Source organism: Mus pahari, chromosome 1 (genome assembly GCF_900095145.1).
Source record: "Mus pahari chromosome 1, PAHARI_EIJ_v1.1, whole genome shotgun sequence".
Classification (NCBI taxonomy): domain Eukaryota; kingdom Metazoa; phylum Chordata; class Mammalia; order Rodentia; family Muridae; genus Mus; species Mus pahari.
This window is the reverse complement of record NC_034590.1, coordinates 88336769-88361315: the sequence shown is the minus strand read 5'-3', so window position 1 is coordinate 88361315 and position 24547 is coordinate 88336769. Positions and strand designations below refer to the sequence as shown.

The window sequence follows — 24547 nt, the reverse complement described above, 5'->3', positions numbered from 1 at the left end:
AAGTAGGACACAAACAAGGTGGAGAAGTGTCTGAAGACACAGGGAAGGAGAGGGCAGCTGTAAGCTAGAGAGAGAGGCACAGGGCAAATCCCGACCTCGTGGGCTTGGGAAGGAGCCACTTGCCGACACAGTGACTGCGGTACTTCGTCATGGTAAGTGTTCCTTTCGCTGTGTAGTGTCATAGGAGACTAACGCAGGGGGGAATGTTTGAATAACAGCACACCAGAGACATCCCACCATGCCTGCTCCTGCCTCAGCTCTGGGAAGGCTTTGCAGAGACAAAGGGAGAACATCCCTCTACCCCACCACAGAGCCACTAAACCATCAGAGGCACTTCAATGTGCCCTAATCTAGTGTGTCTCAACTGTGAGATCGTCCTTCCCATGTGTGTCCCCAATCCTTTCCATGGTACTCGAGAAGGCCTGCAGGGACTAGACAATGAAGTGCACTGAGTTACAGGTCACCAAGTCTTTTGCTTTCCAACTCTCTTGCAGTATTCCCAAGGAAGCTTGGTGCCAGGATGGCTTTAATGCCCCACACCTGCTGATCCACACACTTTAAAATTTTTATCTGTGTGTGTGTAGTATATGTGTGTGCAATGAATGCACACATCTGCGTGCAGAATCAAAGAAGGACATTGGGTGTCCTTCCCCATCACTCTTCATCTTACTCTTTTGAGATGGGGGAGGGTCTCCCACCACACCTGGGCCTAGGCTGGTGGCCAACAATATCCCCGACAATCTTCCTGTCTCCCTGCAACACAATGCCGAGGTTGTAGCGGCACACATGCCGTAATGGCTTATGTGTGGGTGCTGAGATGTGAACTCAGGTTCTTATGCCTACATAGCAAAGGCACTGCTACCCACTGGAGCACTTCCCCCACCTGCACACCCATAAGGAAGTTGTTAAACTGACAGTCTCAGAAGGCAGGAACATACAGCTAGGGTCTAAGGACTGTTTGGGACAGGGTAACTTCAATTGTCCCAATAACTTATGACTTATACAACCTGGCATTAGTTTTCCATTTTTGATAGTAAAGTAAAGATGGTTTAAAATATATTTGAGTAATTTCTTGGCTTGTATGGGTATTTGAGTGAAACACATATCTAAAGATTCAAAGCTAACATGGAGAAGGACATTCAAGGAGAGGGAGGTAAAAAGTAGTGATGTAAGGGGGGAAAGGAGATTAATGAAACAAGAAAGGTTAAATGTGGTACGGTGTGGGAGGGCAAGGGAGAGGCAGGAGCAAGGAGAGCAATAGCTAAACTAAAGACCTGAAAAAGCCTTCTGAAAGATGACTACTGAAGAAGCTTGTAAGCTATAAGTATACGCATGTATAAAACGAGTTGAAATGGAGTTATCTTGTAATGAGGTGACAATGCCTCTACTAGACACCACAGAACAACAAATAAAATGCCCCATGCTAGGAATGGGCTGCCTCTATTGGAGTCTTGACCAGTGGGGTCCCATAGACACCCCCCGATAGTAAGGGTTTTTGCTAATGCTCTGGTCACTTCCCGGGGATTGGTGGTAAGATCCTCTTACTGAAGACATCACAGGACATAGAGAGATCAAGCTGGTGCTCACCTGCAAGCTTTATGCTTGCTGATAACTTTCCTAGTGCTAGAAGGCACTAAGCAGGCTCCTGAGGAAGAAAAGTAATCGCCGGTCTCACCCAATAGTTGTCCCTGGAAGCTACAGTCATGACTGGCCTGGCATACATGTATATGCCCATTGGTGCACTAGTGGCACAACTGTTATAGAAGTAACCAAGCACTCACTGCTTGGACTTCAGGTCTGTCCACAAAGTGAAACTCATCTCTTAGAGCTTGTATCTGGGGCTAAGAGCATGTGACTAGACAGAATGACTGCTATTACTCTGATAAATCGGCACAGTGTTGAGCTGAGTCCTAATGATTTACTAGTATGCCTGTAATCAGGTCATCCCTCGGATCTCAGCAGAGAGGCTTCCTTTTGCAGTTATGGTGATTAACAGAGACCCACAACTCATCAAGGTGCAGGGAAAGAGAGACTTCTGGGTACTTAACCCTAAATGGGACATCTGCGCCCCACCCCTTTCTTCCAAGGCTCATGGGTAATTGTGGTAAGATTCATGGAAAGGCTATAAGAGTCAGTGGATAGTGGATTGCTTCAATGACATAGTGTATTTCAGACACATCAGGACAGGCAGTTGCACATCTGAATTCACAGCAGTTGTGACAACACACACCAGACCTGCACAAGTTCAAGCCAGACAAAAATCTCAGCCTGGAGAGGGGAAGTGGAAATAAAGTCCCACGCTTAGCTAGGGGGAGCTAGTAGCTAGTGGAAATGGAGAGTCTACCAGGAGATTGGGGAATCAATTTTTTTTTTTTAAGGGTGTGGCCCCTACTAGGTCTAACGTGCTCCAGTGCCTGGCCACACATGCAAGTGTGTATAGGCAGTCTTAGGACTGGACAGGTTTTTGTTTTTTCTTAGAAAAATTAACGATGCAAAAGGAAGGTATGGAATGGGGGTTGAGTCTGAGGGAGGATGGAGGAGGGAAGTGAATATTATCAAGATACAATATATGAAATTCTCAAAGAATTAATACTACTTTTAAGTATTTTGTGTATTTGAGTAAATATTTTGTGGATTTGAGTTTTTAAAAAATGCAATGAATTTAAAAGAAAATATTAAGTAGATGATGGTTCCTGATGTGCAGGTGTGCTAACATGCTGGTAGGTGGCAGTGCTGTGAGGAAGTGGAGGCTGGGAAGCAAGTCTCCTTACCTCGGCCATCATGCCCAGCACACGCTCCTTGGTTATTACACTGTTTACTTCAAAAACTCATCATTAAAGACGACTTTCACAGTTGGGGGCTATAACTCAGAAGCAGAGCCCTTGCCTGGTAAGCACAAGGCCCTGGGCTTGATCTTGGTATCGAGAGGGAAAAAATGGGGGGGTGGGATGGGGAGGATATCCTAAAATCTAAAAAGACGAAATCTGTAATTTGTATGGAGAAAGAAAAAATACCATTTTTCCAACTGTGCTTATCACCCGGGCAGTGGTGGCACATGCCTTTAGTTCCAGCACTTGGGAGGCAGAGTCAGACGGATTTCTGAGTTCAAGGCCAGCCTGGTCTACAGAGTGAGTTCCAGGACAGCCAGAGCTACACAGAGAAACCCTGTCTTGAAAAACAACAAAAACCAACAAAAAAACAAAACAAAAAAAAACTCTGTGCTTATCAATAGGCAACTCAAAACATTCCAGAAAGTACAATGGCTGAGTCCATGCATGCTGGCACACACCTTTAATCCCAACAGAGGCAGAGACAGGTGGATCTCTGTGAACTCAAGGACAGCCTGATCTACACAGTGAGTTCCAGGTCAGCCGAGCTACAAAATGAGACACTGTCTCAATCAATCAATCAATCAATCAATCAATCAATCATAATGGCCAGTGTGTGTGTGACTGTGTGTGTGTGTGTGTGTGTGTGTGTGTGTGTATACATAGCTGCATATGCAAGCTTGTGCATTTGTTGGGGATGTAGGTGTGGGTGGACATGTAGCGATCAGAGGTCAACTTCAGGCCTTGTCCTTAGACATCCTCTATCTTCTTTGAAGGCAAGCTCTCTCACCTGGCAATTTTTATTTTTATTTTATTATTATTATTATTATTATTTTGGTTTTTTGAGACAGGGTTTCTCTGTATAGCCCTGGCTGTCCTGGAACTCAGAAATCCGCCTGCCTCTGCCTCCCGAGTGCTGGGATTAAAGGCATGTGCCACCACACCCGGCTTCATCTGGCTATTTTTAAATGTAACACTCCTGACTTGCCACTTAGATTTTATTTTTGGGTGTCTTCAAAGGGTTGGCAGGTGGAGAGCCCATTTTTACCCAGGTTCGTAATTTACCATTACTATTTTTCTCTGTAAAGATTTTTAAAAACTATTATTATTATTATTATTATTATTATTATTTTATAAATCTGTTATTCCAGGAATCGTAAGCTCCATCAGCATAGGCTCCTTCCCTTCCTCTCCCTCTTCTGACAGAGCAGGCTGGCGCCTCACATGAATTTAGGTATCTTTCTCTTTGAGTTCTTTCTTTCCTTTTCTTCCTTTGTTTTTTTGTTTTTTTTAAAAATGCATTTCAGGAAACTCCGTCTTCTCTCAGAGTGCTTAACATGTTCAACATACAAAGAAGCCTACCCTTGTTTTTTTTTGACAACAGTGCCAACTGCATGTTGGGCAACCTCCAGGTGCTTTTGGTTTTACTGTGATGACATTTATGGGGCGCTCTATTTTGAAGAGTACGTTGTGAGTAGCTCTAGCTGTCATCTTGACATAGCCTAGAGTCATCTGAGAGGCAAGCCTCAATTAAAGTTTGGCCTACGGGTACATCTGTGTGGGATTGTCTTGATTGGTAACTGATGCAGGAGGGCCCAGCCCAATGTAGGCAGGACCATCCTTAGGCAGGTGGTCTTGGGCTGTCTAAGAAAGCTAGCTATGATGATCCTTAACAATAATCTATGTGCCCTTAACAAACATTTATCTGTATAGCCACAGATAAGTGTAGTTTTTGCCCTTCTTCAAAGAAACTTCTCTTTGCAACATGGAGATTGCTACAGAAAGTCACAACCAATCATACTGCAGAGTCCTGGAGCCCAGTTCCAATACATATGTCCATAAAACACTCACACACGTAGGGCTCTGGCTATGTTGCCGAAGAGTGGGGGAAAGATTATAAGAGCCAAAGGATCAGAGAGTGTGCTGTGATATTGTCTCCCAGTAATGTCAGAGGCTACATTCATAGGTCTGACCACACAAAACTCTGGTATTGACTCCATCATGTTAAAATAATAAGTAAGGAAAGACTCTCGGGCTGCTCTAAGGTTTCTAAGTGTGCCTGTGTGAGAGGAGGGACGCCAGCAGCTAGGAGGGCTATCTCAGTGCTGAAACACTTGGCTATCGTGCATGAGGACCTGGATTTGATCCTAGGCCTACCACAGAAACAGAGCAGAAGTCCATGATCTGGTCATCTGGTTTGTCCTTAAAAACGTAATCCAGGGAGGGAGGGAGACAGAGGAGAAAGGAACAGAAGGAAGAGGGGAGGGGGGAGAAAGAGGGCCTTTAGAACAGGAATAAGAAACAAATAGTCCTCCACCTTCATTCTCTCTGTGAAGATTTGAGAGCAGTTAAGTTTTCCACTGTGAGAGAGGAGGATAAGTTCACTGAAAAAAGACAAATCAATACTGGGGACACTGGGGACTCAAGAGTTGAGTTTGGGCCACATCAGAAATATTGTAGTTCAAGGCCAGATCTTTGAAGAGAATTATGTATGAAATCTTCAGTGTTTTAAGTATTGGAGATTGGACTGGGCATGGTGGGAGGCAGGGGGAGGTGTATCTCTGTGAGTTCCAGGCTAGCCTGGTCTACATAGTGAGTTCTGGGTCAGCCATAGCTACATAGTGCTATCTTGCTCTAAGCTGCTTCAAGCAAGCAAACAAGCAAGCAAACAAACAACAAACTACACATACACACACACACACAACACACACACACACACACACACACACACACACACACAGGACTGGAGAGATGGCTCAGTGATTAAGAATACTGACTGCTCTTTCAGAGGACCAGGTTCAATTCCCAGCACCTATTTGGCTGCTGATAACTATCTAATTGCAGTTCCAGGGCATCTGATGATCTCTCCTGCTCTATGCAGGCAATGTGCACACATGTCATTCATACATCCAGGAAAAACACCCATATACATAACATAAAATTAAGAGTATTGGCAATTGATTTACTAATTTGGAACACTATGACAAAACACCAGCTGATTAACTTTAAACAACATAGGGTTTTTTTGTTTGTTTTTTGTTTTTGTCTTGTTTTGTTTGTTTTTGGTTCAAGACAGGGTTTCTCTGTGTAGCCCTGGCTGTCCTGGAACTCACTCTGTAGACCAGGCTGGCCTCAAACTCAGAAATCTGCCTGCCTCTGCCTCCCAAGTGCTGGGATTAAAGGCATGCACCACCACGCCTGGCACAACATAGGTTTATTGCTCAAAATTTGAGAGACCCAAAGTCCAAGATTGAGGGGCTGGCATGATTCAGTGTCCAGTGCAGCTCACTTCCTGGTTCATGGATGGAGCCTTCTCACTATCCTCACATGATAGAAGGATCCAGAAGCCTCTCTTTTATAAGGGCCCATTAATGGTGGCTCCACTTTAAGGCCAAATCTTCCTCTAATACTATCACATTAGTGATTCTGTTTTAGTGTAAGAATTACATGGAGCTGGGGTCATAGCATAATTGGTAAAGTGCCCATCTGGTAAGTAAATAACTAAGCAAGTATGAGTTAGAGCCCTAGAACCTATATTTTAAAAGCCAAGCATGATAGCATGTGATATAATGCTAAACCTGAATAGGCAGAGATGAAGGGTCCCAAGGGTCCCCGTGACAGCCTAACCTACTGAGTTCCAGTGAAAGACCCTATCTAAAAAAAATTTTTTTTTTCTTAAAAAAGAGTGGACAGTTTGTGAGGCACAACAAGATTTTTCTCTGGTCTCCACATGTGTGCACATATACATGTATCTACATGAACAAGCTCACACTAATGTATACAAACATACACACACACACACACACACACAAAGCATTTTAGGGAGAGATAGCTGTTCAACACTATAGGGAGTAATCCAGAGTTTTAGAAAAAGCAGTGTGGCAGGGGTGGAAGGGAAGGGTGTGATGGGGGAGGTTGTGACGGGGGAGGGTGTGATGTGGAGGGTGTCATGGGGGAGGGTGTCATGGGGGAGAAGGTGTAATGGAGGGAGTGGTGCAAACAAACCAGGACTATAGCTGCCTATGGTTTGTAGGTCTCCAGGTTGCTTCCCTGCCCTAAGCTGACCTCATCTGACATCCTCGGGGTTCCCTGAAGGCAAACAATAATCTAGAACACATGCTATGTTCCCAGCTTTCAGACTAGCTGTGTTTGCTGTCACCTATGCAGATTTCTAAACAACAGATCAGGGACCTAAAACCAAGACTCGAAGTCCACCCCCAGGTGGGAAGTGACTGGGCCACTCCACACTGCACTGCAAAACTTACCAGGTCAGAGTTTGTGCGTAGATCAGTTCTAGAACATTCCTGGCAATGTCAAACTCCTGTAGGCTGAGACTAGTGATGAACTTCATCCCAATGAGCCTGTGAAAATGTTCTGGGTTTAGTACTCAAGCGACAATTCAGAGACCTCTACCAACCGGGACTAACAGCAGCAGGGACCCTCAAGAGTCAAAAATGAAGCTGCAGGTCCCAGAGCAAATGCTGAGGTCCCCAGTCTACAGCAAGTTCTCCAACAGTGGAGATAACTGGGGAGGTACAGGCCTAACAGGGCTGTCAGGTAGAGAACTCCTGCAGTCAATGCAAACAACTCTAGAGGTTGTGGGCTGCCCTGCGTAGCTCAGTTGGCTCGCCTACTTTCTGGTTCATCCATTCTTTGCTTATTAGTTTTTGTTTTCCCCATGAAGCAGATAAACTGAGCACCTCTGACACAAATGCATTTTTAAAAACTTTTTTTTTTTTTTTTTGGTGCTGAGGATGGGCCCTGGGGCCCTGCATATGCTAAGGGTGCACTCTGCCACTGAGCCACTCAGCCATGGTATTACTCTGGAACCAGCGAAGGTCTGTGTTCTGCAAGGAAGAAAACAGGCTCACTATATACTTTGGGGAAACTTGATCCTTTTCTTTCTTGTTTTCTTAAATACTGTTTTTGTTAAATCTTTGAGACTGTCACAGAATGCAGTTTGATCATACTTACCCTCCCCCTCCTCCCACATCCATCCTTCCCATCACTATCTTCCTACCCACCCACCTCTGAGTTCTTCTCTCTTGCTGGCAAGTTCAGCTTGTGTTCCCCAGCTGCTCTCGGGAGTAAGACCTGCCTTGCCTGGCCCTGGCACACGGCTGACCTATCAGGGATCACATTTGTTTTGGTTTGGGTTTTTAAGACAAGGTTTCTCTGTGTAAGACAGCCCTGGCTGTCCTATACCTATCTCTGTAGACTAGACTGCCCTCAAACTCACAGAGACCTGCCTGCCTGGGCCACTGGAGTGCTGGGATTAAAGGTGTGTACCTCTACTGCCTGGCTCACATTGTTCACTAATGACATGTTCTTTTCTTTTCTTTTTTTGTTTTTGTTTTTTTGTTTTTTTTCAAGACAGGGTTTCTCTGTATAGCCCTGGCTGTCCTGGACATGTTCTTTTCTCTAATCTTACTATGATTGTTTTAAATCTTTGTTCATGTGTCTGATATGTGTATGTGTGTATCTTCACATTTATGTGCCTGCATACATGGGCACAGTGTGCATATAGAAGTCACAGGACCATATTGGGTATTAGCCCTCACATTCTACCTTGTTTGAGGTGGGTCTTTTGATGAGAAGTTTGTAGGGGGGGCACTTCTCCTATCTCCCATTGGGAGCACTGGAATTATATATGTGCTACCACGGCTGGCTTTTATGTGGGTTCTGGGGACTCAAACTCAGGCCCTCATGCTTGTATGATAAATATTTCACTCACTGAGCCATCTCTTCAGCCAGATTTCATTATACAGGGGAGTTTCCATGCCCCCCCCCCATCTGTTAAACAACAAAAATGCTTCTCCCCTTTACATTCAGTCTCTGGACAGAGGCAGAAATAAAAGCAAGTTTGTCCAGAACTTCAGCTTGGCCATAAAGTAAACCTGACATGATATCATGTCATCTCACTCTAGAGAAACTGAGGCAACAAGGGGTGTCCAGGACTGGAGTGTTACTCTCTCAGACCTTGAGGGACAGCCTCAGCAAAAGCAACGCCTTGAAAGAAGAGGGGTGCGCACGTCAAATGACTGCAAAGTGAAGGAATAAAAATGAAGCAGAAGCCACCCAGGGCTCAGGTACGGTTTGGTAGTGGGGTGCTCACAGAGCACTTGGAGGCCTTGTGTCTCTCTACCCCAGCACTGCAAAAAATAAAAGTTAAAAAATGAACTACATCTGGCCAATGGTCACAGTGCCTCAGTCCTGTACATCCACCTAAAATAAGCACCAGTGACTCAGTTATCTTAAAACAATGAGCTAGGTATGTCCAACATGGTCTGCTGCATAAAAGCATTGTCTGCAAGGATCCTGCCAACCTTAAACAAGGATCCTCATGCTCTGTGCGGCAAAACCACAAGAGCTGCGTGTTTTGGAGATTACAGAGTATGATACAGTATGCACATGTGTGGCAATGTGTATGTAGAGAAATCTGTGAGGAAAGTCATTCTAACTGGGTGTGGTGGTCCACACCTATAATTCCATCACTTGAGGCTGAGGCAGGAGGTTTGCTAGGAGTCCAAGGCTGGCCCATGCTATGTGTGTAGCTGGTCTCTGTTTCAAACAACAACAAGACCCACAAATATGGAGGAATACACGCTGGAATATTAAAATCATCTACAGCAGATAGATAAGGATTTTTAGCGTGGGCTGGAGAGATAGTCAGCTATTAAGAGTATTGGCTGCTAGCACAGAAAAATCTAAGTTGAGTCTCTAGGACTCTCACTGAGTGGTTCACAACTGTCAGTTAACCCCAGTTCTGGGAAATTTGACATCTTCTTTGAGTGCATATACATAAACAATGAACAAATTAAAAAATCTTCAACAATAATGCACATGTGGTTGGAGATCCATTTCAGTAGTGCAGTGACTGCCCGGCTTTTGGAGGCAGTAATTTCCATTCCCACATCACAGACAAAGACAAAGAGAGAGATAGATTCCAAGTGGCTCCATGTGTTTTATTCCTAGAATTTTTGTCCAAAGAGAAGATTGGACAGGGTCAGCCTAAACCCAGCTTGTATAGGTTGAGGTGGAATGTAGTTAAGTTAGAAGAGAACAATGCCCTGAAGGACAATGGGCAGATTAGACACAGCAGGGAAGGCAGCACCCACCCCCCTTCCTGCTCAGCTAGGAATCAGGCTCTGGTTACAGCTTCACAACTGACTAATGTTTACCTCCTCAGAAACTCCCCCAGTAAGGAATCGGCCAAGGAGAACACGAAGTCCATGAGAAGGAGCCGGTAGATGTCCTGGCCAATGAGGGTCTCCCAGCACTGGAAGGCAAACATGAATCAGGATCAGGGCTGGTGGCCCAGATTATCGCACATGTGGGCTCAATTTGACCACACCCTCTACACCCAGAAAAGGAGACTTAATCTGCAAATCAGCTGTGTGTGTGTGTAAGGCTCACATGTACCAAAGTGGTCCCAAATCATAAGCTCTACTTCTAAGATATTTGATGTCTGCCCTGTCCCTTCTAGACCCCATTTCCTCACCAGGGCTAAGTATTTTCTTCAGGAGAGTAAGTAGCACGGAGGGGTAAGAATGGCCCTCCCCTTTCTGCTTATTGACTTCTACGTTGCATAAAAATATGGAACTTGCAAGTAATGAAAATGTCATTTTTAAAGGGACTAGAGGTTTTCACAAGTTGGTGTGACCTGGTAGACAGAAACCTCTACAGGAAGTCAGAACTATGAGGGGACACACTAGCACCTTCCATATCTAGCTAAAGGGGGAGGAAGATTTCCACATATAGCTTAAGGATTCGTGGATAGATGGATGGGTAGATGAGTAGAAGAATGGATAGATAGTAGATGAAGGGAGAAATGTGGGTAGATGGATGGATGAACCGGTGGGTGAATGGATGGATGGGAACATGACAATAAGTGAATGCAGGGAGAGATACATGGATAGGTGGGTGGATGGATGGAAGGATGGGTGGATGGATGAATATCGGGTGGATAGTTGAATAAGTGGATCACTGGGTTAATGAATGAAGGGATGGATACATAAATAAGTGAATACATGGATGGAAGACTAAATGGGTGGACAGAAGTATATGATATTTTCTCGAACATCCTAACTTCAAAAGCTGGTTTTGAACATCTTTGATGATTAAGATTAGCTAAAAATTCTATGTTATGCAAATAATTTGAGTCCAGACATAGCAATGTTTTTTTGGCCAGTGTGGGCCCTCAGGGACCCGTAGTGCCTTAGTATTGGAAGCAGAGTCAGAGAAATAAGAGATCACTTATCCTTTGTCACAGCCTAGAGACTCTGTATGATACAAAGGGGTTTTCGTTTGTTTTGTTTTGTTTGTCACAGGAAACTTGTGGTAGAAGGAGAGGCATTCTAAGGAAAAAAGACTTTTGGAACCAACAGGGTTAGCTTTCTCTTGAGGGCACTTGGGGCACCACTGTGAGGTGCAAGGACCGGAACCCATGGTCTGAGGCAGGAGAAGGAGAAAAGCCGTGTTGAGTGTGTGAGGGACGGTCAGGGTTAGGGTGTGACCGTGCAGATGAGCTACATGTCTGCATCTCAGCAGAGCCCACAGTGTCTGGGGTATGGATAAAACTCACCAAACCTCAAGAAGGATCTTGTGCCCAACCTCAGGCTATTTGGAAAGATTAGTGGTTGGTCACAGTACTCACTACCCCTGATACTGAGTCGTACTTGTCTTACAGATACTGATGCTAAAGAGACTGAGTGTATTTGATTGACATTTCAGCTTCTCCACAAAGCCTGCCTGCTTCATGCGACCTCCCACACCAGCTTCTTTCCTCGCCTATTCCCAAAATGAAGTGTGATGGCTGTCAGGAAACTCAGTCTCTGGTGATTGAAGGCCAAGAAACAAAACGCAAGGCAGCATAGATCAACACATAGATCTCACCTCTTCGCCAGACAGGGCCACGATGTTGAGCCAATAGTAGCAAAGAATTCCAACAATGGAGATCTTCAAAAAGATGTTTCTATATAACAGAAGAGAAGATAGCTCTGATGACCCTCGTTGGCCACCCTCATTGGCAGTCTCCTGTTCCCTGTAGCCATTCCGTAGGACACACGTTTCTGCCTACCTAGCTGGGGGGCTGGATATGCCCGTGAGTTCTAGATGAACTATGAGCAGATGTGCCATGTGTCAGTTCTAACCCTGAACACTACATGCTACCTTGAGAGCTTCCTGAACACACTGAACTTCTTTGCAAGGGCAGATGGCACTATCTTAGATGTGCACTGATACCTCGACCTGGTCCCTTGGTGATTCACATGCACACAACCCTCTCTCCAGTCTACAATGTACATGCAACACTGGCAAGAAGTAAACCTTTGTGCCTCAGGCCTCTGAGACTTGGGGAGGATTCTTACTACAGCAAAACTTAATGTGTTCTGACTAATACACTCTTCTGTTGACCCTGCAAGTGAGCCAGTTTCTCTACCATTACAGCCCGTTACAGTAATAAGAAATGTGCTTAATATTTATTTATTGAATACTTATCCAAGATGCTGTCCTGAGGCCCTCAATGAATCATCTCCCTTAAACTTTCTAACTAACTCTATCACAGGTAAATCCTGTGCCTAGTCTATTCTTTGCTCTTCATTCAGTCTGGGGTCCTAGCCCTTAGGATTGGGTGTGTCCGCAATTGGTGGGTTTTCCCATTTCCATTAAGCCAATCTAGAAGTTCCCCCACAGACATGCCCAAAGATCTGTCTGTCTGCTAAATGATTATAGATCCTGTCCAGTCAATAATCAATATTAGCCATCACACCTAAGAAAGTGGATCCCATCAGGCATGGTGGCACACGCCTTTAATCCCAGCACTTGGGAGGCAGAGGCAGGTGAATTTCTGAGTTCGAGGCCAGCCTGGTCTACAGAGTGAGTTCCAGGACAACCAGGCCTATACAGATAAACCCTGTCTTGAAAACAAAACAAAACAACAACAACAACAACAAAAGAAAGTGGATCCCTACCCTGTGGGTGGATTGGGAGGAATAATGGTGGTACAAAAATCATTTATGATTAGAATTTTCATAATGTAATGGAAAATGATCAACTCACTGATTTATTGAGTCAGTCATTCACTAGTTACCTTGAGCATCTGGTGTGCCTCAGGTACTGTAAATAATAAAACAATTTCCTCATTCACTCTGTGTGTGTGTGTGTGTGTGTGTGTGTGTGTGAGAGAGAGAGAGACAGACAGAGACAGAGACAGAGACAGAGAGACACAGAGAGAGAGAGACAGAGACAGAGAGGCACACACATGTGCACACTGCTGGGAGAGATAATAGATAAATTACTAGGAAGGGGAAGAAAATGATAATGTAAGGAATAAGGGTGGTAGAGAAGAACTCCATGAAGGGACAACACTTGAGTAGAAACAAAAATGAAACCAGGAAGTGATCCCTAGGGCTGAGGCCAGAGCAGAGGTAACTATGGAGCTAGATGTGTCTGAGAACACTTTGGAGACCAGTGCAGGGCATGATGAGAAGTCAGACAGAAAAGGAGGCTGGCACATGGGCCTCAGGCCAGAGGCCATAGAGAGGAAGGACTCGGGAGGTGAGCAGTGAGGACACTTTGTACAGATCCATGGTCAGAGCTCTGAGTTAGCCAGAGTATCTGCTAGCAAGGACAGACAGAAACTGGGTAGCTTTGGGTTTTGTTCATCAAACACACCTCTTTACATATGAATGGACATCACCAGGGAGTGCTGGCTTTGAGCCAGTAAGTCACCAAGAACATCCTCCCTTCTGTTTTGATGGATGAATTACAAAAATATGCCTTCTCCTGCATGAAGCAGTGGGTACCAGGGCTTCTTAGGCAGGACCCCTGTACAGGGGCTACACTTGAGGGTTAGGTTAATCCCCGGGCCAGCCCTGTTTGAGTTCCTGTCCTGATTTCCTTCAGTGATGAACAGCAATACAGAGGTGGAAGTCCAATAAACACTTTCCTCCCAACTTGCTCTTGGCCATGGTGTTTCATTGCAGCAATAAAAACCCAAGAAGGCAGCTGTTAACCCAGCAGGACACATTGTTCCTGGAATGCCTTCCTTCAGGAACAGAACTTTGACATTTGACCGGAACTCTTACCTCTGGGAAATGAGCTAAAACCAGGCCCAGCACACCTACCGGATCAAGAGGACGTAGACTTCCTGTCTTGGTATCTCATACCTCTCCACCAGGCGGAACATGGAGTAGAAGCGAGGCACGGCCAGGTTGATGCAGGAAACAACAAAGGGCAGTAACAACACCGCCCCAGGGTTCCTGTGCGTCTTCAGGAACTGCAGGGGTTGGAGCATAAGCCTGAGAGGTCCACAGAGCTGTGGACCCTCTCCACACACACAGAGGGTCTCAAGTAGAGAACCCCACTCACAGTTCCTCTGAGGCATACTGAGTCTCAGAAAGGTAAATACATTTCCCCAGGGTCACCCAGCAAGGAAGCACAAGATCAGAGCTGAGTGCTGGTGAGTTTTTCTTGTCAAGCCAATACAACCTAGAGTCAAGTGCCAAGGGGGAACCCAATTGGGGGATCGCCTAGATCAGATTGTCCTATGGGCATGTGTGTGGGATACTGTCCTGACTGTTAATTGAGGCAGGAGGGCCAAGCTCAGTAGGGGCAGCATCATCCTTAGACAGGTGTTCTTGGGCTGTATAAGAAAGCTTGGTAAGCATGAGCCTGTGGGGGGAGCCACAAACTGTTTACCCATGGTTCCTGCCTCCACCCTCAGTGATGGATTGTGACCTGGAAGTATAAAGCCAAGTAAGTCCTCTACGCTTCAAGTTGGTTTTATTTATAGAGTTTCATGACATCGGAGCAAAACTAGAACAGTGACCTAAACTCAAACAGCTCTGTTGGAACTTGGCTCTTCTCACCAGGATACCTTGAGCTACATATGAAACTGAATTCTCTTGCTGTGGAAACAATCTATTCTAGCCATGAGGCAAGGAAACTAAACACCACGTGTGGGATTTCTCGCGCTACTTATATTATTGTTGCTATAATATCATTGTTATTATTTGTGCGTTGGGGGCAGTTGAGACAGGAGCTCACTGTGTAGGCTTGGCCGTCCTTGGAATTCACTATGTAGGTTAGGTTGACCTCAAATTCACAGAGAGCTGCTGGCTTCTGCCTCCCAAGTGCCTGGATTAAAGGTATGTGCCACCATATCTGGCCCCTTATTTTACATTTGTTTTAAAAATAATTATTTATTTATATTTGAGTACACTATAGCTATCTTCAGACACACCAGAAGAGGGCATCAGATTCCATTGCAGATAGTTGTAACCCACCATATGGTTGCAGGGAATTGAACTTACGACCTTTGGAAGAGTAGTCAGTGCTCTTAACCAATGAACCATCTCTCCAGCCCTTACTTTATTTTTTAAACTAAAACATAACTACATTATTTTCTCCCTTCTCTTTCCTCCTCACTGTTCTCCCATGTATACCTCACTCTTCTCTATTTCAAATTTGTGGGGTTTTTCTTTAATTGTTGTTACCCATATATCATATGCATATATGTTCACAAACATATAGACTCAACCTGCTCAGGCCATATAATGTTACTTGAATGAATATGACTTCAGGGCTGACTGCCCCTGCTTTTCTTGTACAGCCTGAGGCAGGTTCACCAGACTTCCTTTGTGCCAAGAACTGAACTGGGAAGGAGGCTTGCCCACGCAGTGCCTTTACATGAGAATATAGTCCCTGGCGGTTGGCTCTGCCAGGCATCTTCCTTGGCGTGATTCCTGTGGGTGTGTTTGGTGCCCCATGTTTCATTTTCTTTCTCCTGAGGCCTGACCCACTGTATCGACTTATAGAGGTGTTGTAAGTACCTCTCTTAGTAATTCTTTGGAACCCTCATATCATGGGTAAGTTATGAAATTAGAGGTGTGTGTGTGTGTGTGTGTGTGTGTGTGTGTGTGTATGTATGTGTGTGTTTGTATAAGTACTTGGTCTCCAGCTAGTAATGCTGTTGTGGAAAGTTGTGGGTCCTTGGGCAGGAAGCATGGTTGGAGACAATGCATTACAGGGCACCAGCCTTTGAAGGTCAAAAAGCCAGCCTCTGGTGCCTCCCACATTCTCTGCTTCCTAGCCCCATCAAGGGGGCCCACCTATGCTAACCATGCCCAGTCATTATGTCTCCCCTCCAAGATGGACCGGCATTCCCTAAAACTGTGAGCCAAGTTATATCCTTCCTCCCTGACCCTGCTTCTGTCTGATCATTGAGGAAATTAGCTGGCACACCTGGGTCCTAAGGCTGGCTCTCTATCCCATACTGATCAGTTGAGGGGGACCTGAGTACTTGGCGTCTCTGAGTCATGGGAGCATCCCTCAAGCCACAGAGACTCTCTAGAATTCAGTGAAATGAAACAAAGCCCAACTTAGCCACAGGATGCTGTGGTCACCAGTGACTGCCACTGGGTTTTGTCAGCAGTTGATCCTGCTCAGCACAGAGCAGGTGTGTAGGCCCAGGACTTCTGAGCCTCTCAGTAGCAGCCCTGCACTTCAGGGAAGATATGGGAGACAAAGCTTTTCCACCTGCAGCTGCTCAGTCACAACTTCCACCCTGGGGTGGCCTCTAAAGTCTGTGACTCAGTTTCCCCTCTTTCAAGTCAGACTTTAATGTGGCCAATGTTGACCCTTCAGGTTTGCATAATCCTGTACCCCTTGTTTTTAAACCAGGGGAGAAACACCTGGGCCAAGAAAGATTAAGCCACTCAGAGAGTTCACCCATGTGTTAGAGTGTCTACTTTGTCAGGTGTCCTGGGGGCATGGAGACAGAATCATAAAGAATGCTGAGCATCTGTAGTCTCAGCCCCTGGGAGGCTGAAGCAGGAGGATAAGGAATTTAAGGCTGACCTCTGTTGTATATCAAGCCTTTGTCCCAAAAAAGCAGAAGAAAAACAAAACAAAAAACAGAATTGAGAACTTGATCCCAGCTCTCTGCCAAAGTCCCACCTCCACAGGAGTCTGGTATGCTTTGCCCTGTGATGTGCATTACACCCTGGGGACTCCTACGTGCAGATCTGGCCCTGAGAAGAGGATTGGTTCTGCAGTTTGAAGCAAGGCTCTATGGGTGCAGCTGCTGCTGGCCACAGGGCCCAGCTCAAGGCCTCTGCTCTGCATCTGCCCAGTGGCCTCCCAGTCCTCCCCAGCTCTCTCTGCTCTGGCCCTCAGAGTTACCTCAGAGTTATACTCAGCCAAGTAGTAGACAGCTACACAGCAGGCTGCGGTCACTCCAGTAGAGACGAGCCAAGCGGCTACATGAGCAGAAAATCGGGTCAGCTGCTGGTTGAATGTGAGTCTGTCGTTCTCCTGGCGGAGCTCAGACAGGTTCTCCTGCAAGTGCCAGGAGAACACTCAGTGGGACCCACTGGTCCTTCCCTGCCTGTCAGCAGGAATACAGGGCTAGCCCAGACCACACAGGAGCTGCAGGGTAAGTCTGTGCTGCAAGTCTGCAAGGTGGATCATGGGAGACCAAGGGGGAACCTCAGGACGGCAGAGAAGCACGAGGACTTCAAACTCCATTTCCAATCTTGGACAAACAGAGAGACCCAAGAGGTCATGGTGTGCATTCTTCTGTGCTGCTTCTTCTGCCCCTTCTTTCTCCTTCCTCTTCTCCTCTTCTGTTGTCTCTCTTAATCCTTCCCCTTCCCCCCCCTCCCTCCCTCCCTCCCTCAGGCACTCTCTTCCTGCCTTTCTTCTCCTCAAATCTTTGTGTTTGGGGGAAACAAGGTCTTACAGTGTAGCCTCGCCTGCCCTTAAACACACAATCCCCCAGCCTCCGCCTCCCCAGGATGGCAGGTGTACACCATAACAAAACACTCCACAGAAGCCTTTTCTTTATAAATAATTCTGAGAACCACATGGGGGGAAGAAGTTAAAGCTGCCATCACAGCTCATTTATTGATAAGTTATAGTTTATTTTATTTTGATGGGCTTTACTGTTATTGTTGTTTGGATTTGTATTTTGAAACAGGGTTTCACTCTGTAGCCCTGGCTGACCTGGAACTCACTCTGTTGTAGATCAGGTTGGCCTTAGATTCCAGCATCTGCCCCTCCAATGCTGGGATTAAAGGCATGGGCCACCACGCCTGGCTGCTTCGTTCGTCTCTGTAGACCAGGGCAGCTCAGCCTCTGCATCTGGTGTGAAGACTGTGTTTCCCTTGTACTTCATGGCATCCCAAGCCTTCTCCCACTAGACACCGCCACACCTTTGCCCTCATTGTAGCAACTGAACAAGGTCTTTAGAGCTAGCCCAACCTCCCCATGAGGGACATGGTTGCTCTAGGTAGAAAATCACCGCTCTAGGGTAGAACTTTTAATGTGGACGCTCAAGTGGATGTGTTTTCAGAGGAATTGCTGAACTGGCCCCAGCGAAGGCTGATACCGTCACAAAGCCTGACATGGTGTCCCCATGCACTGGCTGGCATTGGGTGTTATTCATAATTAAACATTCTATAGACAAGAGTGGAGGCAAAGGTCTATAATCTCAGCACCAGGGGGTCTGAGGAAGGAGGATCTTAAATTCCAGATCAGCTTGTGATACACATGAACACCCCTCACCCCACTCCACCCCACAATCCCCCCCACCGCACCCCCCACCCCCCACCCCAGCCTGGAACTCAGGGAGATCCACCTGCCCCTGCCTCCTGAGGTGCTGGGATTAAAGGTATAAGCACCTCAGCCTGGCTGAAACCCTATCTCAAAGGGAAAGAGGAAGGGAAATGGGAAAGGGAAGGAAAAGCAGGGAAGTGGGGAGGGGGTGAGGAAGGGTGGTGGGGAGGACTTTGGGGGTCGGATTCTGGAGTCTGGGACGTACCCTGATCTCTGTGCCCAGATTCTTCTGTTTTAGCTTTACAGCTTTTTCATGGGTGACAGTGAAGTCCCAGCAAAAGATGAGCTTAGCAATCCCTCTGGAGTATATGTGGGGGTTGATGAAGTTGTTCCGGAAGTACTTGGCCATACTGGGGGAAGGCAGAAACCAAAACGTGCAAACGTTACGACGGTGTTGAGGCATGCAGGGATGAGACACATCACTCACTGATAATGAAAGGCAATATGGGCAGTCTAAACTCTTCTCTCAGAGAAAGGGGAATTACCAGCACAGAGAGAAGGTTTGCTTTCCATGCCTATAACACATATACCTAAGACAATCAGCTTACACAGAGAGAAGGTTTGCTTTCCATCCCTATAACACATATACCTAAGATNATCAGCTTACACAGAGAGAAGGTTTGCTTTCCATCCCTATAACACATATACCTAAGACAATCAGCTTACACAGAGAGGTTTGCTTTCCATCACTATAACACATATACCTAAGACAATCAGCTTACACAGAGAGAAGGTTTGCTTTCCATCACTATAACACATATACCTAAGACAATCAATCAGCTTATTCAGAGAGAAGGTTTGCTTTGGTTCAGATTTAGAGGCTTCTGTCAAAGTCTAGTTGCCCTTGCTGCTCTGGACCCATAATGATGCATCATGATAGGCAGGAGAGCGCTGAACATATCTGTTCAGCTTATGGCCAGGAAGTGGAAAATTGAGAGCAGAAGGGGTCAGAGCCCCACAATTCCCTCTGAGGGCAGACCTTCAATGACTTGAAGATTCCCCATTAGACCACACCTCTCACATCCTAAATCCAAGCTATAGTGATGGCCTTCAATAAGCCAAAGAGAGGCTTCCTGAGGAGAAACCAACCTTGCTAACACTTTCATCTAGAACTACAAGCTTTCAAACCTGTGAGAAGACAGATTTCTGTTGCCTTAATTATCCATGCCAGGGTCCTCTGCAAATGAATACAGAGGTTGACACACTCTTGAGCTCACTTCCCATCTGAACCTCCTCTCTGCCGACCATCCCTCCACCTTGTCTAGCATGTGCAATGGCTCGGCTACCTTGCCTGTTTTTAGACTGGTCACTTAAGTTTTTAAAGGCACATGAGCATCTTCCATCCCTTTCATATTCTGCACTGTAAGACAAGGAGAGCACAGATAGCTGTGGAAGTCACCATTGCAGAGAAGCTGTGTTCTGGGCTAGCTTTCATTTAGAGACAAGGTCTCACTATGCATCCCAGGCTGGCCTTGAACTCAAAAATCCTCCTTCCTCATCATCTCAGGTGTTAGAATGAGAGCTGTGCACCACTATGCTCATCTTTATGGTTTACTGATGGAGTTTCTTGGAGTTTGCCTAAATCTAAGATGAGCTTTAGAGGCTGGAAACACAGCTCGGTTGGTAAAGTATTTGTCACCCAAGAACAAGAATGGAGTTCAATTCCCAGAACCCATGTAAAAAGTAATCTACATATGATAGTGGACACTTATAATTCCAGCACTGGGGAAGCTTCCACTCTTGAGCTCAAGAGACAGCCAGATAAGCCTCCATGGCAGGTTCCAAGCCCAAGAGAGAACCTATTAAATATGAAACAAACAAACAAACAAACAAACAAACAAAAAATAAGATAGAAAGATAGAGAGTACCTGAGGGGCAGAAGACACCAAGATCGTCTTCTGTCCTCAAATGTAGACACATCTTCTGACCCCCACTAATGTGTACCCACACAAATGAAATAAGCTTTAGGATCACCTAAGAATCTCTACCTGAGGGCCGGGCATGGTGGCACACACCTTTAATCCCAGCACTCGGAGGCAGAGGCAGGCGGATTTCTGAGTTCGAGGCCAGCCTGGTCTACAGAGTGAGTCCCAGGACAGCCAGGGCTACACAGAGAAACCCTGTCTCAAAAAGCCATTAAAAAAAAAAAAAAACTCTACCTGAAGAGTAGACTGAAGAAGCAGATGATCAGGCAGGCTCCGATTGTGAAGATGTAGGCCAGCTGCATGTTGTATGATGCTCTGCCCATCCTATGTCGGATTGTAGAATTGGTGTAGAACCCGTAGTACATCACCGTGTCCCCAAAATAACCCTGACAGGAATAGTAGAAAGATCTGAGATAAGCAACTTGCTTGAGAAATGAATGGCTGTTCTGCAGGTCCCTGTCTGCAGTTATTCACGTATTCATGGTCGCTTCTTGGCATCCAAGATCAGCTCTGGGGCTGCTGAAGACTCCACCGACTGCAGATGTTCAAGTCCCTTGTATGCAGTGGTCTAGTGTCCACACAGGACCTGTGCCCACCCTCCCAGGTTCTAAATTATCTTGAGATGACACACCTAATACAATATGAATGTTCTGTATATAGGTGTAATTAGGGAATAATGATGAAGACCAGGACTGCTTACATGCTTATACACACGCACAATTCTTAAAATGTATTGGTTGTGAATATGTGCATGCACACATGCCTGTGTGTGCTATGTGTGTGCATGTGTGTGTGTGCACGTGCATGTGTGTGTGCGTGCATGTGTGTGTGCGTGTATGTGTATGTGCGTGTGTGCGTGCATGTGTACATGTGTGCGTGTGTGTATGCATGAGTATGCTGCTGGGCAGAGAAGAAACAAGTGTTCTGCCCTATGACTCTCCTCCACCTTATTCCCTTAAGTCAGGAACTCCCTCTGAACCTGGAGCTTGCTGCCTAGAAGGCTATGCTAGATGTCCAATAATCCTCCTGGCTCTGCCCTCCAGTGCTCATATTACAGGTGACACAGCCATGGCTGGCTTTGTATGTGGGTGCTGGGTATCCTAACTCAGATCCTCATGTTTGTACAGCAAGGGTTCTTACCCACTAAGTCAGCCCCCTGCCCCCATCCTAGACACACATTTTAAAAACATATGTTGTACCTGTGGCTGAGCGAATCAAAGAACCATAGGACTGAAAGGTCGGTTATAGTTTCCTAAGGAAGAGACCTAGATGTTTTAAAACTCAGTTCCTAGAGTTGGAGAGAATTTCAAACTAAGGTGATTTTGCAGTTGAGGAACCCCACTGTGAGCACCTGAACTTGGGGATCAAGCCAAGCATCCTGAAAGCCAAGTGGTCAGACATCCTCAACCTCTGTCATCTACTCAGTGTGTTGGCTGGACAGAGCACACCCCAGGAAGCGGCCAGACAATTCCAGAAGGCAGGACACCACTAATGCCTGCATATTAGCTGGGCCACTTTTTGTAATAAGGGGAAATGACAACTCCAGAAGGCAGGACATCACTAGTGCCTGCATATTAGCTGGTGCCACTTCTTGTAATAAGGGGAAATGACAACTCCAGAAGGCAGGGCATCACTAGTGCCTGCATATTAGCTGGTGCCACTTTTTGTAATAAGGGGAAATGATGTATCTGTGTAGGCAATTTTCTCTTCCCATATAAGTATCAACCCAGCAATTGATCAATAAGTATATAAATGATAGATGCTAGGTAAATAAAGAAGAATAAACCCAGGGGAATGATTCATTAAACATAAAGGAGGATGGCTGGTTGTGTTGCTTGTCTGCACAGTGCTTGTTTGAAATGTGCGAGGTCTAAGCTTTGGCTTCCCTGCACAATAAAAAATAAAACATATAAAACGTTTGCTTGTTTGTTTGCTTGCTTTACCATGCATCTTGGAGGGTTTTATAAACCCGTGTAGTTCTTAGCATCAGTTAGAGTGTTATCAACACAGCTGCCTGTTGAAGCATCTAACCTCTACCCTGTGAGTTGGCATTGAAGGAGCGTCTGCCTTTGAAAGTCTGTAGAGCAGGGCTGCTATAACTACACCCCAAGTAACCTGCCTCTGCATCTCTACGAACTAGGACTGTGTGTGGGTGTGGGTGTGTATGTGAGTACTCAAGTGCCTGTGTGTGTATATGTGTGTACATATATGTATGTGAATATTTGTGTTTGTGTTTATGTGTGCCTGTGTATGTGTGTGTGCATGTGTGTGCGCATGTGTATGTGTGTATATGTGTGTGTGTGTGTGTGTGTGTGCATGCACACTGACTGAAAAAGAGTCAAAGGCAAACATTTTCAGATATCAGGTCATTTCACTCTGAAATCACTCAACATGCAACTCTGAAAATGAAGAATCCATTCCTATGATCACATCACCATTGTCATGTCTAACAAAACTAAGAATAAATTTCTAGGAATGCCCATCATTTAAGAGTATTTGCTGCTTTCCCAGAGAACTTGAGTTCAGTTCCCAGCGCCCACATTGCACAGCTCTCACAACCACCTATATATAACTCCAGGGGATCTGATGCTCTCTTTACACCACACCCCCCCACACAAATACAAATATTAAAAATATTTTTAAAGATACACCCCAGTTTTGTAGAAATAAAGAAAAGAAGGCCAGGCAGTGGTGGCGCACACCTTTAATCCCAGCCCTTGGGAGGCAGAGACAGGCGGATTTCTGAGTTCGAGGCTAGCCTGGTCTACAGAGTGAGTTCCAGGACAGCCAGGGCTATACAGAGAAACCCTGTCTCTAAAAACCAAAAAAAAAAAAAAAAAGTAAGAAAGAAAGAAAAAGAAAGAGAAGAGAGAAGAAACAGGTTTGCTGATATGTCCACTGCAGCGGATGCTAAGGGAAAGAAAACATACAGTAGGCATCCTGTAAGGAACGCTCATCTTTCATAAGAATGGAGTGCCCGGTTCATGTGCAGATGTTTTAAGTGCGCAGAGAAGTGGGGTATGGCTAAAACAGCCTGTGACACTAGATCTGGACCTCTGGGTGTTTCACTGGCTCGCCCCACAATGTCTTGCCCCACTCAGCACTTGAGAGAGAACCAGCCACTTCTCCATCAGGCAGAATGAGAGGTCTGAGTGAGCTCAAGGCATGGCCTTCCATCGTGGTGAACTTGAGTGGAGAACAGAGAACTTACCGCTCCTGTGAAAAACTCCAAGCCAGTGAACTGGAGGGTGTTCTTCGCACCCACGGTGAATTGTGGGATGATGATGAAGCTGAAGTTCAAGACGAATGAGAAGATGTTGAACTTCAAAAGCCACCTCAGGAAGCTGAAATAGGACAGGACGCTGGTTCCAAACTTGCCTCCGATGACCTTGAATCTCTTCTGCCACAAGGTGAGGTAATTGAGGAGCTCTGAAAGACTGTTCCTGGTCCTGCGGTAAGCCTAGGGTGGAGAGACAAAGAGGAGGAGGTCTGGAGTGGGTGTTGTAATAGCCAAACAACCCTGCTCCAAGAGCCCCATTCCCAGCCGGGCAGCTTCAAGGGTCACTGGCTAAGGTGGCTTCATCCCTGTTTACAATGACCCTCTCGTGTATCCCTACTATCACCTTCCCAGGTTGTTCTAAATGGTCAGAATGGTCACTAACATTCTACCTTCCCATTCCCACCTTTTAACTCCCACCCCATGTTGGCCTGAGCAGCTTGAGTGTTGGCTTCCCTTCCCTCCATTCTCCTTTCACCCCTGACCCTTGACGTCACTGATGTCACATTCTTGCTCAGCTTATTACATTTCACGTGAGTGAATGAATATTAAACTATCAAACAATGCACCCCCCCCACTTCCATGTATGTGTACCGCTCAGTGTTTGTCAACTTAACACAAATCTAGATGTATCTAGGAAGTGAAGATCTCAACTGAGGAACTACCTCAGTCAGATTGACTGTAGCCAAATCTGTGGGGGCATCTTTCTGAATAATTGCAGTGGAGAGGGCAGCTCCCTGTGGGCTGTGTTACTTCTGGGCAGATGGAGTGTATAAGAAGGCAGGCTGGGCGAGCCATGAAGAACAAACCAGTAAGCAGCATCCTCCTGCCTCCTGCCTCCTGCCTCCTGCCTCCTGCCTCTCCTGCCTCCTGCCTCCTGCCTCCTGCCTCCTGCCTCT

General features: G+C 46.0%; 1 protein-coding gene across 2 annotated transcripts in view; it reads right to left on the bottom strand.

The window, feature by feature from the left end:
• Tmc5 (transmembrane channel like 5) overlaps positions 1 to 24547 on the bottom strand; it is a 75849-nt gene that overhangs the window by 9517 nt on the left and 41785 nt on the right. For both annotated transcript variants that reach the window (XM_029539883.1, XM_021200282.1), the window contains 8 exons: positions 23583 to 23831; positions 20606 to 20757; positions 18652 to 18796; positions 17013 to 17168; positions 13955 to 14106; positions 11724 to 11802; positions 10010 to 10107; positions 7094 to 7189 (listed from right to left, as the gene is read on the bottom strand). In XM_029539883.1, the coding sequence (XP_029395743.1) occupies positions 7094 to 7189; positions 10010 to 10107; positions 11724 to 11802; positions 13955 to 14106; positions 17013 to 17168; positions 18652 to 18796; positions 20606 to 20757; positions 23583 to 23831 (1127 nt within the window). The remainder of the gene's footprint in view (positions 1 to 7093; positions 7190 to 10009; positions 10108 to 11723; positions 11803 to 13954; positions 14107 to 17012; positions 17169 to 18651; positions 18797 to 20605; positions 20758 to 23582; positions 23832 to 24547) is intronic.